Source organism: Macaca thibetana, chromosome 13 (assembly GCF_024542745.1).
Source record: "Macaca thibetana thibetana isolate TM-01 chromosome 13, ASM2454274v1, whole genome shotgun sequence".
Taxonomy (NCBI): Eukaryota; Metazoa; Chordata; class Mammalia; order Primates; family Cercopithecidae; genus Macaca; species Macaca thibetana.
This window is the reverse complement of record NC_065590.1, coordinates 17,796,516-17,813,112: the sequence shown is the minus strand read 5'-3', so window position 1 is coordinate 17,813,112 and position 16,597 is coordinate 17,796,516. Positions and strand designations below refer to the sequence as shown.

Genomic DNA, 16,597 nt, shown 5'->3' with positions numbered 1-16,597 from the left:
ACGGCCAGAGAAAGACCCGGGCTGGAAGTTCAGACAGGGGCCGGCGTGGCCAGGGATGCGGGGCCAGGCTAGGTAGTTCCCCACGTCTCTCTGCTGTGTGGTGTGGGCTCCCTCGGTGACTGGGTGTTTGCTAGGTTCTGGCAGGGGAGGACTTGGAGGGAGGCTGGGATGTTAGGAGAGAAGTGGGGGAAAACTTCCTGCTGCCTTTTCCAGGTCTTGCCATTGTCTTTCCAGAATCAGCAGCAGCAGCTGGAGATGAGGGTCCCAGTGCCCTTTCTTTAGGGTGACCACTGTCTCCCAGCACCCACACTGGTCTGAGCACTGGCAAGGCAGGGACAGCTTCATCTACAGGTTTGAGCATCAGCCTCGTTGCCCTTCTGTGCCCGATTCTGGGGGTGGGCGGCAGGCACTGTAAGCACTTATTATTATTCTCTGGATTGTTCAGTGGCCCCTTTCTGTTCATCCAGCCTTCCAACGACTGTGTCAACAAGTCCCTGTATTGAATCCCCTCCGTGTGAAGCACCTATAATGGTTTCTGTTTCCTACTGGACCGTGACAGGCACAGCACCTTTACAGATTTGCTTGGCTGTTCTCCATTGCCCTCATTAAGCATCAGGCTCCATAGGCAGGGGCCATGTCTGTCTTGTTTGTTTTTGTATCGTCAGTGCTTGGCAGAGAGTAGGTGCTCAGCTTGAATGAATACTTGGGATTTAAGTGGGGGATTTAAGTCTTCCTTGTACCCTGACTTTATGTATTTGTTAACTTCCTGGTCCTAGGCAGCCCTAATCTGAACAAGAAAATGCGTCACCCATCAATCCAAGCCCTTCAAGAATGTCAAGATCCTCCTTGAGTCAGCTTGTCCCGACACCACCTGGCTCCCAGGGCCGCTGGGCAGCTGTGGTTGGCTGTGCAGCCCTTGCTTTTCACCTGTCTCCTGTCCTGGAGTGCCCGTTGCATCTTCAGTGTGATAGTTGCACCACTCCTTTAAGACAGGCTCATGCCTTACCTTATCCCCTCAATGACTGTCTTATTTTTGTCTGTCCCTAAGAGCAGAGCATGGGGCTAGAGTGGCAGTAGTGTTTCAATAAACACGTGTTGACTTACAATTGTTACTTGTCTTACAGTAGGCTTTCTAATAAGAGGTCCGATGACCGCCAACGATAAAGTAGTATGGGCTGGCATTATGGAGCACTCACTCACCATGTCCTGATACTTCCTGTGAAGTCCACATTCAAACCCCATAGCTGTCTTACAGGATCCTTGTTTCTCTTTATTGTTACTCTTTCCATTGTTGATGAAACTGTGGCTCAGAGTGATTAAGTAACCTGCCCAGGGTCTCACAGCAATGAAGAAGCAGAGCCAGACTTTAGGCCCCATCCTGACTGACTCTATTTTACTGAACCTGAATACACCGTGGCCTCCCAGAGTAGGGCCTGGGCCTGGCCAAGGGGCAGGAAGGCCAAGGTGGCCACAGGCAGTGTGGGGAGGTTCACATCCAACTCCTGCCCCATGGCCCTTCTCATCTTCTCTCCTGGGAGGCCTTGCTCTTCCCCAGCCCAAGGCCTTCCCTTTCCTCATGTCCTCCCGTCCTTGTCTTCCAGGGGACATCCTTGGCCATTATTCCAATGGGACCCCATGGTCCCGTGGGCACAGTGGTTGGTGGCTCCCATGTCCTGCAGGAGAACAGAAGAGAAGGGTGCTGCCCTGTGGGAGCTGGACCAAGGATAGGGAGAGGCCATGTGGCAGTGAGGGGAGTGAAGGGAGGGACAGAGACAAAAAGGCTAAAGCGTGAAAAGAGAATTATAAAATAAACTGGGGTAAACTGAATTAACTTTGCTGCTCCTGGAATTATAGAGAACTGACAGGGGAGCAGAGGAAAGCAAGGGAGATGATTTTTCCTCTTGGAAAACTCAACTTCTAAGGCACAGTTAGAAGGAAGAGGAAGATTCCTGCCCTAAGGTCAGGCCTAAGAGGAGTCCTGATTTCTTCTCCCAGCCCCACCTAGTCACTTTCAGTGCACGCGGAGTTGGCCCTAGGGGATTCCCAGGGGGCCCCTGGCTTCTGTGAGTTTCAAACAGGCTCTTCCATATAAACAGAGTAGAAGCAGCAGCAGGTTGGAACGGAAGTGATACTGGCCATTTGGGTGAGACATACAATACACTTGCTGAGCTGGAAGAGCTCAGGATGAACTTCTAAGGGCTCAGAGGATTTCCCTCTGACTGACATGCTGGTGAGTTAAGCAGCTAAAAGGAAAACATCCAACATCAAACAAAGAGTTTGCATGGTCTCCCCTTTTAACTTTCGGAACCTCTAGAAATCGTAGCTGTTTGTTTTAAACTCGTCAAAAATCTCGTAAGTCAACTAGTGACAAGGTTGACAGTTAAAATAATTTATTGGAGTCATATTCATAAAGCATGTCCTTGTTCACAGTCACCTGGGTGAGCTTGCAGCTTCCACCCTTAAGCTTATAAAAAAGCCGATGAGTCACCTCCATCAAACAGGTAATGGCATGGTCAGTCCCCAGCACCCACAGACAGCTGGCCCCAGAGCTGGGCAGGGGTGTGAGCCACACCCACCCCAGGCTCCCCCAAGGCACACACACTTGCTGCATGAAGGAGAGAGTTCTCATCTTAAAATTCATCCATTCAAACCTTTTTTGCACTCGTAGATTATGTTTCAAAATTAATATTGTCTTTAAGAAATCTAAATTCACCAGTAAACTACATAAAACACGAACTTTACTGATGAAGTTTCAGCAGTCACTAGTGGGGACGTAAAACGCAGAAGTTACTCTCCAGCCACTCTGGAAAATTGTTTGTCGGGGTTTCTTAATACTTAACTACACCACCCAGCAATCATACGGGGGCATTTTCCTGGAGAACTGAGCATTCCCCCCACACAAAAGCCTGCACACAAGTTTTCACAGCAGCCAAGAACTGGAAACAGGCAAACTGTTTCTCAATAGGCGGATGGTTAAACAAATGACGGCAAAGCCAGACCACGGAACGCTACTCAGGAGCAAGAAGGAAGGAGCTATTGACATAGGCCACAGCTTGGATGGTGCTCAAGAGCATTAGGCTGAGTGGAAGACGCCAAGCTCAAAGACCCGTGTACTGTGTGGTTCCATTTATTTATGTAACTTTCTGGAAATAACAACATCGTAGGAATGAAATTTGTGGTTTTCAGGGGTTTGTTCAGGAGGGGTTGAGGGAGGGCAGCGTAGGGGGTGCACTCTGAAAGGGTAGCACGAGGGAGCTCTTTGGGGTGAGTGGCAGCCCTGTACCTTGATGCAGTGGTGATTCCCTGAATCTACATATATGAGAAAAGTGGAGCCCCAAAGTACCAAAGGCAGTTTTCGGGCTCTGATACTGTACTACCATTAGGAAAGATGCAGCTACTGGGGGAAGCTGCGGACGGGGACAGGAGGCCTCTCTGAATTATCTTTGCAACTTCCTATGAATCTATAATTACTACAAAATAAGTTTTAAAATGTGAACTGGCAAAGACTTGAAAATAAACATTTTAGGCAATTATCCATGAGAGCAAGCTCAGGAGAGGAGAGGTGGAAGAGAAACTGCAGACTCCCCAGGGCCTGGCCCATCCCTGTCTGTCATCACCAAGAAATACGGGACCTGGCCTGGCCAGCAGGGTGGCTCAGGGTCTAGGGAAGTTGAGAGAGGAGCCAGGGCCTTGTGTGAGCGCATCTGACTATGCTTTCCTGGCACATCTGGCCTCTTGTTCATATGGAAAGTCTGTAGCACGGGTCTGCTCTCAGGTCCTTGGGGTATCTCGTCAGCAGCAGCTGGAAGAAAAGATCCTCCCTGGGCTGCCCCCACCGTGGACAGCATCAGAATTCCATTATTTGATTTAGAGTTCTTTGTCCCTTTGCTGGCCTGATTTTACAACTCACTCTCTGTACTAACACCCTTAGAAAAACAGGCCTGTTCGTGAGGTCTTAGGCCCTGAGACAGAATTTGCTGGGCCCCCAAGGCCTGGTGCTCTGGGATCAGCCCCAGTGGGCAGCAGCAACTGCACCCCCAGGAGACCAAAGCAGAAGAGGGGCCTGTGCTAGGCTGTTTCTGCACTCGTCTCTCCAGCCAGCACGTCTTCTGTTCAATGGGATCAGAATCATCCACCCACCTCAACATTGTCTCTCTCTCCCATCTACCTCGCCATTCCTCACCCCAGATATAAGGCCCATGTGATTCTAGTTTCGTGCTAGGAATGCTTATTTAAGGGAAAACCAGGTACAGAACAGCAGGTACAGAATAACCCCATTAAATAGGTGTGTACACATATACGAGTATGTGCGCACATATGGATCATATTTATTTCTGAACTTTCTCAATTTTCAATAATGAATAGGATTACTCCTGAATTAAAAATAAATGAAGTTACCATGAGGAAACATCAGACAAGACCAAATTAAAAGACATCGTACAAAAATAACTAATCAGAAGGCAGAGGGGATCATGGCAGATGGAAGGCAGGACTGGATTGCAGTTCCAGACAGAGCAGCATGCGAAGGCTTGCATTGTGAATTTTAGCTACAGATCAAACACAAGAACAGACCAGCAATCCTGAGAGGACCCACAGACCCTCTGAAGGAAGCAGACTGCTCTTGCAGGACCCGGGAGACACCCCAAATACTGTGAGTGCCCCAAGTGAGGAATTAGGAAAGGGAGACCCTCCTCTTCCAAACACATCCCTCCACTGGAGAAGCTGAAGGTCTGTTTGCAGGAGAAGTTTCCAACTTCACCTGGAGCTGAGTCAAGTTGGAGAGCTGAGCAAAATACGGGGGTAGAGGAAGCAGCAGAAAGGCCCTGGGAGCTCACTGGGTCCCCAAGCAGCCCAATCCTGCCTGGCACCACAGGGATTCATCAGGAGGGTGGCCAGAGGAGCAGGGGGTAAAACTCCACAGGGAGAAGGACTTCTCTAGCTGAACTTTGTAACAATTTGAATGGGGAGAGATGCCTCCTGGCCAGAACTCAGAAGACCTGGTCAGAACTCAGGAGAGGTCACAAATTGAGTGTGCAGACTTTACAGGCAGGGGAAGAACTAAAGCCCTTTACTCTTGCTTTGGGAGGAGGATAGCCTTGGGCAAGTTTTCAAACCCATCCTGCCCTCTGCCTGGAAACAGACTTGGGGCTGTTGTGAGGGACACAGTGGGAGTGGAACTGGCCATTTGGTTTGTGTGGGAGCTGGGTGAGGCCTGTGATTGCCAACTTTCCCCCATTTCCCTGACAATCTGCATGACTCAGCAGAGGCAGCCATAATCTTCCTAGGTGCACAACTCCCGTAACTTGGGAATCTCACCTCCACCCCTCACAGCAGCCACAGCAAAACTCATCCAAGGAGAGTCTGAGCTCAGACATGCCTAGCCCTGTCCCCATCTGATGGTCCTTCCCTATCCACTCTAGTGGAAGACAAAGGGCATATAATCTTGGGAGTTCTAGGGCTCCACCCACCACTGGTCCATCTCCATACTACTACAGCTGTTGCTTTCTGGAAAGTGCCACCTCCTGGCAGGGGGCCAACCAGCACAAAAATAGACCATTAAACCACCAAAGCTAAGGACCCTCACAGAGTCCACTGCACCCTCTGCCACCTCCACCAGAACAGGCACTGGTATCCATGGCTGAGAGACCCATAGACGGTCCACATCACAGGACTCTGTGCAGACAATCCGGAGTACCAGCCCGGAGCCAGGTAAATTCGCTGGGTGGCTGGATCCAGAAGAGAGACAACAATCACTGCAGTTCGGCTTACAGGAAGCCACATCCATAGGAAAGGGGGAAGAGTACTGCATCAAGGGAACACCTTGTAGAACAAAAGAATCTGAACAACAGCCTTTAGCCCTAGACCTTCCCTCTGACAGAGCCTACCCAAACGAGAAGGAACCAGAAAACCAGCCCTGGTAATACGACAAAACCCTATTGAAAGGCTCTTCAATACCCCCCATAATCACACTAGTTCACCAATAATGGATCCAAACCAAGAAGAAATCCCTGATTCACCTGAAAAAGAATTCAAGAGATTAGTTATTAAGCTAAACAGGGAGGGACCAGAAAAAGGCGAAGCCCAATGCAAAGGAAGTCCAAAAAATGATACAAGTGGAGGGAGAAATATTCATGGAAATAGATAGCTTAAAGAAAAAACAGTCAAAAATTCAGGAAACTTTGGACACAATTTTAGAAATGTGAAATGCTCTGGGAAGTCTCAGCAATAGAATTTAACAAGTGGAAGAAAGAAATTCAGAGCTCAAAGACAAGGTCTTTGAATTATTAACCCAATCCAATGAAGACAAAGAAAAAAAAAAAAAAAGAAAATATGAGCAAAGACAGACCTCCAAGAAGTCTGGGATTATGTTAAACAACCAAGCCTAAGAATAGTTGGTGTACCTGAGGAAGAAGAGAATTCTAAAAGCCTGGAAAACATATCTGGAGTAATAATCAAGGGAAATTTTCCCAGATTTGTGAGAGACCTAGACAGCCAAATACAAGAAGCACAAAGAACACCTGGGAAATTCATCACAAAAAGATCTTTGCCTAGGCACATTGTCGTCGGGTTATCCAAAGCTAAGACAAAGGAAAGGCTCTTAAGAGTTGTGAGACAAAAGCACCAGGTAATCTATAAAGGAAAAGCTATCAGATTAGCAGCAGATTTCTCAGCAGAAACCCTATAACCTAGAAGGGACTGGGGACCTATCTTCAGCTTCCTCAAACAAAACAATTATCAGCCAAGAATTTTATATCCAGTGAAACTAAGTATCGTATATGAAGGAAAGATACAGTCATTTTCAGACAAACAAATGCTGACAGAATTTGCCATTACCAAACGACCACTACAACAACTGCTAAAAGGAGCTCTAAATCTTGAAACAAATCCTGGAAACGCATCAAAATGGAACCTCTTTAAAGCATAAATCACACAGGACCTATAAAACAAAAATACAAGTTAAAAAGCAAAAGCAAAACCAAAGTAGACAGGCAACAAAGAGCATGATGAATGCAATGGTACCTCACATTTCAATACTAACATTGAATGTAAATGGCTTAAATGTTCCACTTTAAAGACACAAAACCACAGAGTGGATAAGAACTCGCCAACAAACTATCTGCTGCCTTCAGGAGACTCACCTAACACATAAGGACTCACATAAACTTAAAGTAAAAGGGTGGGAAAAGGCACTTCATGCAAATGGACACCAAAAGTGAGCAGGGGCAGCTATTCTTATATCAAACAAACTTTAAAGTAACATCAGTTAAAAGAGATAAAGAGAGACAGTATATAATGGTAAAAGGCCTTGTCCAACAGAAAAGTATCACAATCCTAAACATATATGTACCTAACACTGGAGCTCCCAAATTTATAAAATAATTACTAGTAGACCTAAGAAATGAGATAGACAGCAACACAATAATAGTGGGGGACTTCAATACTCCACCGACAGCACTAGACAGGCCATTGTAACAGAAAGTCAATGAAGAAACAATGGATTTAAACTATACCTTGGAACAAATGGACTTAACAGAAACAAAACAGGAGATATTACAATTGACGGAACATTTCATCCAACAACCACAGAATACACATTCTATTCAACAGCACACGGAACTTTCTCCAAGATAGACCATATGATAGGTCATAAAACGAGACTTGATAAATTTAAGAAAACTGAAATTATATCAAGCACTCTCTCAGACCACAGTAGAATAAAACTGGAAATCAACTCCAAAAGGAACTTTCAAAACCATTCAAATACATGGAAATTAAATAACCTGCTTCTGAAAGCATTGAGTCAAAAATAAAATCAAGATGGAAATTAAAAAATTCTTCAAACTGAAAGACAATAATGACACAACTTATCAAAACCTCTGGTATATAGCAAAGGCAGTGTTAAGAGGAAAGTTCATAGCCCTAAACACCTACATCAAAAAGTCTGAAAGAGCACAGATAGACAATCTAAGGTCATACCTCAAGGAACTAGAGAAACAAGAACAAGCCAAACCCAAACCCAGCAGAAGAAAGGAAATAACCGAGATCAGAGCAGAGCTAAATGAAATTGAAACAAACAAACAAACAAAAAACCCATAAAAGATAAATGAAATAAAAAGCTGGTTATTTGAAAAGATAAATAAAATTAATAGACCATTAGCAAGATTAACCAAAGAAAGAAGAGAGAAAATCCAAATAACCTCACTAAGAAACAAAACAGGAGATACTACAACTGACACCACTGAAATACAAAAGATCATTCAAGGCTATTAGGAATACCTTTATGCACAAAAAACTAGAAAACTTAGACGAGATGGATAAATGCCTAGAAAAATAGAACCCTCCTAGCTTAAATCAGGAAGAATTAGTACACTAAACAGATCAATAACAAGCTGCAAGATTGAAACAGTAATTTAAAAATTACTGACAAAAAAAAGTCCAAGAACAGATGGATTCACAGCAGAATTCTACCAGACATTCAAGGAAGAATTGATATCAATCCTTTTGACATTATTCCACATGATAGAGAACAAAGGAACCCTCCCTAATTCATTCTATGAAGCCAGCATCACCCTAATATCAAAACCACGAAAGGACATAACCAAAAAAGAAAACTACAGACTGATATCTTTGATGAACATAGATGCTAAAATCCTTAACAAAATACTAGCTAACTGAATCCAACAACATACCAAAAAGATAATCCACCATGATCAAGTGGGTTTCATACCAGAGATGCAAGGATGGTTTAACATACGCAAGTCAATAAATGTGATACACCACATAAACAGAATTTAAAACAAAAATCACATGATCATTTCAATAGATGCAGAAAAAGCATTCGACAAAATCCAGCATCCCTTTATGGTCAAAACTCTCAGCAAAATCGGCATACAAGGGACATACCTTAATGTAATAAAAGCCATCTATGACACACCCACAGCCAACATAATACCGAATGGGGAAAAGTTGAAAGCAATCCCTCTGAGAACTGGAACAAGATAAGGTCGCCCACTCTCACCACTCCTCTTCAACATAATACTGGAAGTCCTAGCCAGAGAAATCAGACAAGAGAAAGAAATACAGGGCATGCAAATCAGTAAAGAGGAAGTCAAACTGTCACTGTTTGCTGACGATAAGATCGTTTAACTTGAAAACCCTAAAGACTCTTCCAGAAAGCTCCTAGAACTGATAAAGAATTCAGCAAAAGTTTCTGGATACAAGATTAATGTACACAAATCACTAGCTTTTCTATATACCAACAGCAACCAAGCAGAGAATCAAATCAAGAGCTCAACCCCTTTCATGATAGCTGCAAATAATAATAATAATAATAATAATAATAATAATATACTTAGGAATATAACTAACAAAGGAGTTGAAAGACCTCTACAAGGAAAACTACAAAACACTGCTGAAAGAAATCAGATGACACAAACAAATGGAAACAAATCCCATGCTCATGGATGGGTAGAATCAATATTGTGAAAATAACCATACTGCCAAAAGCAATCTACAAATTAAATGCAATCCCCATCAGAATACCACCATCATTCTTCACAGAATCAGAAAAAACAATTCTAAAATTCATAGAACCAAAAAAGAGCCAGCATAGCCAAAGCAAGACTAAGCAAAAAAAAAAAAAAAAAAAAAAAAATCTGGAGGCATGACACTACCTGATTTCAAACTATACTCTAAGGCCATAGTTACCAAAACAGCATGGTACTGGTATAAAAACAGGCACATAGATCAATGGAACAGAATAGAGAACCCAGAAATAAACCCAAATACTTAACAGCCAACTGATCTTGGACAAAGCAAACAAAAACATAATATGGGGAAAGGACATCCTTTTCAACAAATGGTGCTGGGATAATTGGCTACTCACATGTAGGAGATTGAAACTGGATCCTCATCTCTCACCTTATACAAAAATCAACTCAAGATGGATTAAGGACTTAAACTTAAGACCTGAAACTACAAAAATTCTAGAAGATAACACTGGAAAAACCCTTCTAGATACTGGCTTAGGCAAGGATTTCATGACCAAGAACCCAAGAGCAAATGCAATACAAACAAAGATAGATAGCTGGGACCTAATTAAACTACAGAGCTTTTGCACAGCAAAAGGAACAGACAGCAGAGTAAACAGATAACCCACAGAGTGGGAGAAAATCTTCACAATCTATACATCTGACAAAGGACTAATATTCAGAATCTACAATGAAGTCAAACAAATCAGTAAGAAAAAAACAACAAATGCCATCAAAAAGTGGGCCAAGGACATGAATAGACAATTCTCAAAAGAAGATACACAAATGGGGAACAGACATGAAAAAATGCTCAACATCACTAATGATCAGGGAAATGCAAATCAAAACCACAATGTGATACCACCTCACTCCTGCAAGAATGGCCATAATCAAAAAAATCAAAAAACAACAGATGTTGGTGTGGATGTGGTGAACAGGGAATACTTCTACCCTTCTGGTGGGAATGTAAACTAGTACATCCACTATGGAAAACAGTGTGGAGTTTCCTTAAAGAACTAAAAGTAGAATACCATTTGATCTAGCAACCCCACTACTGGGTATCTACCCAGAGGAAAAGAAGTCATTATTCAAGAAAGATACTTGCACACACATGTTTATAGCAGCACAATTCACAATTCCAAAATTGTGGAACCAACCCAAATGCCCATCAATCAATGGGTGGATAAAGAAACTGTGAGAGAGAGATATATATATATGGTTACAAATACGGTGCAGTGTACACAAGGATGATGAGTGCACCAAAATCTTACAAATCACCACTAAAGAACTTACTCATGTAACTAAATACCACCTGTACCCCAATAACTTATGGAAAAATAAATTTTTCAAAAGCAAAAACAACAACAACAACAACAACAACAACAACAACTAATCAGTACTCTTCAGAAGTGGCAAGGTAAGGACCCAGGTTGTCCCAGATTAAAGGAGATGAAGGAGATATGACAACTAAGTGCCATGTGGGATCCTGGCCAGGATCCTGGATCAGAAAAAGGACATCAGTGAGGAAATTAGCAAAACTGAAGTAAGGTTTATAGAGTACTTGATAGCACAGTATCACTGTTTCCTGATTTCAAGAGTTGTACCATGGAAGATGCAGGCATTAGGGGCAGCTGAGGGAAGAGTACACAGAACTTTCTGTACTATTATTGCAGCTTTACTGTAAATCTCACATTACTTAACAATACAAGTAAATGAAGACAATTGGGCCAATGTCAATTTTGATTGTCATTGAGCCCCTCACCCCCCACAACACGTAAGGCCTCAGAGCCCAACATGAGCATGCACTTTGCTCTCCCAGGAGTTTCACTGGCAGGAGCAGGGCAGGTGGAGCCACCACGACCTCTCACAGTTCTCACCCTGGGAGCTATCCTGATTCCGGAAACACCGTGCATCTAGCCTGCTTCCAGGACTTCTCCCCTGGCCTCTAGGCCTTTCCCTCTCTTTCCCCCCAGCCTATGAATGCCTGTTCTTTGAGGTCCAACTCTTGGTGGCAGGCCTGGACCCCTCCCTGGCCTGGAGAGTTCAGAAGGTCCCTCCTTGCTGAGGCTACCATCCAACTGTGGGGGGGGAGATGCTCACAGTCTCTCCCCAGCAGACAGGAAATCACCAGGAGGCAGTGCCCTGTCACCAGGGGCTTGCAGGACTGACATAAACCACAGGCTCAATAAAAAGAGGCAGAGTCAACCAGTACCCCGGCCGCCCATGTGGCTGCTCCAAGGTGAGGGGCACACCCAGGGCCTGGCACATAGGACTCATCAGAGCAAGGTTATGTCATCAGTCTGGCAGGATGCCCACGCTGTGCTGGGGATGGTAGCCTTGGCAGAAACCTGCCTCTTAGGTGGAGTTTCAACTGGAGCCACTCAGATGCTAGGCCCACCCTACCTGGTTCTCTTTCTGGTTGCCATCAATGGTCACCCATTAGCCAGTTTGCCTAAAAGTGGCTCGATCAGGCCCAACTTTGCAGGCAGATGACGAGAGTGAGAAGGGCCGGTCACGTCCGATTTAAAAGTAGATCCACTTTCTATCTTTTCCTCCCTGCTCAGAGACAGCACTGCCAAATTCAGGGCAGGTAAGAAAATACCACCCACAAGCTAGATATTTCAGAAGGTGCTGGAAAAACAAAACACACTCTTTTGCCCTGATTGGACCCCAGACTTCAGTGTGCTCCTCCATGAAGAGGATGTGGTACCAGCCAGTTCAGAGGGGACTTGTGCAGTGTGGAACACTGCATATGCACAGCTCTGCAGATGGGAGCAGGCAGGCTTCCCAGGGATCAGGGCCACGACTCAGCCGTAGGGCGCCCCAGAGAGTAATACAGTGACAGGTTCTCATTTGCAACCAGGGTGCCTCACACGACTGTTTTATGGCAGATGCTGTCATAGTTACCTTGTGTGGGGGACCCCACAAAAGTCAAAGTTCAAAGTCAGCAGACATGACAATTAAGAAAACCTGCTCCCAGAGGGAAACACAGTCTCCCCACTTCAAATCAGAAAGGCACAAATAGTTGGACAAAAGAAGCCATGTAATTATAATTCATTTCCAACATTTTCCTGGGAATCCTGAGTATTTTAGCAACGTCCCCCCAGGCCTCCACACCCAAGTGGGTTTTGTTTTGGAGGGCGGAACCCCCCTGGCGGCATCAGACGGGGCGCAGAGTGGGATCTGTCTCTTGAGTACAGCTGCACCCCGCTGTGCGCCCGGTGGGAGACTCGCAGCCACCGCAGCCCCTGCGCTCCGTCCCCCTTGTCTCAGCGCGGTCTTGTCTGGGGCCGAGGCCGGTTTCCCCCTTCCTCTCTCTCTGCAGGTGGCCGGGGGGCCGCACTCACCAGCTCCGGCAGGAAGAAGGCGAAAGGGATGGTGAGGAGCAGCGCGATCCCCGAGGGCACATCGGACGGGGCGTAGCTGGTGACCGGCGGGTCGGGCGAGGCCATGCTGTCAGCCCCTGCTGGGCACTCCCGGCAGCTCGCCCGAGCGCAGCCCGTCAAATATCACCTCCTGCGCGACACACCCATCGGACGTCGTCTGGGAGGGGAAAAAAAAGTTCCAGCCGAGCAGGTCCTTCCACTCGCTGAAGCCAACAGATCCTCAGTGAGCGGGCCAGCGGCATCGAACGGCCCTGCCTGGCCGGCGGGGGACACAGCGCTGGTGCAGGAGGGAGCAGAGCGGGAGTCTCTTTCTAGACCTTTCCAACTAAGGAATCTTTGACTCCTAGGGCCTGTTACTCTAGGGGATGCCAGCGACAGTCACTCCCCTGGGCCCAGAGTGTAGGCTCAGGCTGCTTGGCTATGAGGGCTGTGTACTGAGGACCAGCAATGAGCCATGCTATCTGCAGACAGCCCGGGTGCCCACCACGGCCTGCACGTGGCTGTTTTGCCCTTTTCCAAGTGAGGAGACTGAGAATCAGTGAGGTCAACTCAAGGCCACAGAGCTGGTTACTAACAATGCTGGATCTTGCCCAGCTCCCTCCCTTTCCACTCTTGGTGGCAGCTCTCGGTCGCCAGCCTCCCCTGGGAGGAGCAGCCCTCCCTTCCAGCTCATGCCCCTGGGACTTGGTGTTTCCTTCTTTCTCTGGATCCCTTTCCATGGTCCTCCACTGCTCTTTTCCTCATGGCGCAGATGGAGGAAGGCCCCCACTCTCTGGGAGAGGACCACAGCAGCAGGCACCAGAGAAGGGCTGGGCTGGCTGGCTGCTGCCTCTGGCGGACAACCTCCTTCCTTCCCTGACCTTCCTTCCAGCCAGTGCCTTGCCCCTAAATGGGCTTGGGGCCAAGAAGTTTCTTCCTGACTCCCAGGCAAGTAGGGGAGCTGACTGCAGGGCTGTGACCCAGAAGCAAGCAACTCCTTTCACACCAAATACAAGTCCCAAAGGCTGAACCATTTCCCCTCCGCCTTTGAATTGGCGAACCTTCATTTTCCCAACCTGCCCTGAAAGAGTGTGCTCAGGATGCTGGGGATTGGGGTCCCTTCTTCCTGCCCCCAGCTGCTCCCTGGTATGGAGAGCATGTGGGGAAGATTGTGTGAGGGCTGGATTAATTAGAAGAGCCCGTGTCCTGATCTCATTAGCAGAAATGGGGAATTCCAGGTCCTGTCCTCAGGGCCACAGGTGGGGAGATCAGCCAGCTCAGCCTTTGCCTTGTCTGGGGAGAGCCCAGGGAGAGAGGAGTTTGGACAAATGAAGCTAAGAGCAAAGGCATTGCAAAGAAAGGCAATGAACCCCCCAGTGGATCTCAAACCAGACTGAGCATCCCTTTTCTCCAGGCTATGGAAACTAGGAAGTAAGGGAGACGCTAATCCCACCTGCCAACCGCAGTCTCACCTATGCCACCTTGTTTACAGGACTAATCCAAGCAAAGCAGGGATTTCTCCATGAATCCCACATCTTGCCACCTCTCTTAAAGGTTGCAAATAAGCACTGTGCCACTCTTACGGGCTGTAGGATACCTTTGACTTGCCCATGGACAACATGGCATAGTAGGAAAAGCTTAAGAAGGAAAACAACCTTCTTAGGCTCATATCTATGAAATGGAGATAATAATACAACCCATAACCCCTTAGTCTCAAGTTGAGAGGCCCTGAGCCACCTCCACCTTCTGAAGCAATTAGCATATTAAGAAATGAAGATATGCCTTGGTCCTCCGGCTAAAGACCAGGGTTTTCATTTTCCTCCTCTGCTGTGCACTTCTTGTGACTGTGTCTATCTTCGGGACCAAAGCAATGTGGGTGTCGGGGTTTGGGGCGGGGGGGGGGGGGGGGGGGAGAGAGAGAGAGAGAGAGAGAGAGAGAGAGAGAGACAAAGGTAACAATTATTCCCCCCATGCTTTTAGGATCATGGTTCCTCTGGTCAGAGACAAAGGTTCCCCTTTCTCAGAGTTCCAGGTACCTGCCTGGCTGCTACTTCCATTGCCACCATCACTGTCACTTGATTGCCCAGGGGCTGAGGAAGGAAAGAATAAACAAACAAACAAAACACAGAGATTTTCTACACTCCCTCTGACTCTTTGGGGCCCCCTTTCCCATTCCTCAGACCAGAAACAGGGATTCTTTTGGAGACGTCTTTGTCCGCATCCTGCGTACAGTTCTGGGTTTCAGGTGGTCTCTGACCCCGGCTGAGAGGTACCAGAGGAAAGAAAATGGGAAACTCACCAACAGCTTAGTAGTGTTTTGAATTCTGGTTTCCTTCCAAAATATTCCTGCTTTTTTTTTCTAGAATCCTCAGTTAGCTTCTCCATGCATTCTGTCCAGGGCTGTTAATTGCATTTAGTGAAAGGAAGAGAAGGAGTATCCTTCTCTACTTGACCAGAGCCCAACTTGCAACATCCTGCTTAACTCTTCAAGCACTTTTCACTACCCAAGATTTCCCTGATTTACTAATTTGCCTATTGTTTGTCTCCCTGCCCTGCCCCTCTCCAGGATGTGGGCTTAAGGAGAGCCAAAACTTTGCTCATGTGGTGAACCACAACCATATCCACCATCTTAAATACCGTCTGGTACACAAAAGGTACTCAATAAATGGTTTTGAATAAATGTTTTTGAATGATTGAAACAGTCATGAAAACAGTCATAAAGACTTTGAAGACAACTGCTTATCTCTTTTTTTTGACTCCTCTTTATTAAACTCTTTTCCCACTAAGAAATTGCTTTATCATTTTTCAGAAACAATTTACTAGTTCCATGAAGAGACAGGCCAGAAGAAATTCAGAGATACTTGGGGGAAAGAATAGACAGTTGTATCCATTGGGATTCTTTCAATAACAAATGTTAAAAAAACCCATTCCAACTGGCTTTAGTGATGAAAGGAACTTATTACCTTAGGAAATGAGAGGTTGAGAGGTAATAATGGTTTCCGGTGAGACTTCATCCAGTGACTTGAACAATGACACTCAAGGTGGAGGTGATGTTACCAAGAGACAAGTATATGGAGGCTGGGTAGCAGAAACACCAGATGTCCACTACAGTAGCCTCCCCCTGTAGGAGCAGAGCTCTCCCCTTTTCTGCTGCAAGAACACACATGTCCACTGGTTCTGGCCTGCTAGACACAACTAGATTGCAACTATTATTTCTACAGATCAAGGTCTCTTTAACTCTCAGATGGGGTAGATAGAATGCACACACTGATAGACTCAGGAAGACCCTGTGATTAATGTTCATAGCCATGAGGCAGAACTGAGTCTGGTTTCTTGTGTCCCTGGAGTTGGGCAAGTACCGAACAGCTGCCAGGAAAAAGGAAGGACTCAATGGGATAATGTCTGGGTCATCCAGAGATTCCTACCTGGAGAAGAGCTCAGAAAGCATGGAGACCTTTTTATTCCCCAAAATGGTCTCTTCGAAAGGACAAAGTTCTGCAAAGTTAATCTTTTCTGGCAAAGTCAGATGCAAATGAGCAGGTTAAGGTCCAGTCTGTCTTACAGAGTATCAGAAAAGGGCTAAATGACAGACACACTATCAAAGTCCCAAGTGTGAGCCGTACTCCATGAATGATTTTTTATATTGCTGCACACAGACCTGCACGCCTCATTCAGTATCAGCCATCACTGAGCAGAACATCC

The 16,597-nt window shown here is 46.0% G+C and overlaps 1 protein-coding gene across 1 annotated transcript in view; it reads right to left on the bottom strand.

Annotated features, from left to right (window-relative positions):
- MALL (mal, T cell differentiation protein like) overlaps window positions 1-13,749 on the bottom strand; it is a 33,347-nt gene extending 19,598 nt beyond the window's left edge. The window contains exon 1 of the mRNA XM_050753142.1: window positions 12,878-13,749. Coding sequence (XP_050609099.1) covers window positions 12,878-12,982 — 105 coding nt within the window. The 5' untranslated portion in view covers window positions 12,983-13,749. The remainder of the gene's footprint in view (window positions 1-12,877) is intronic.
- Between the last annotated feature and the right edge of the window lie 2,848 nt (window positions 13,750-16,597).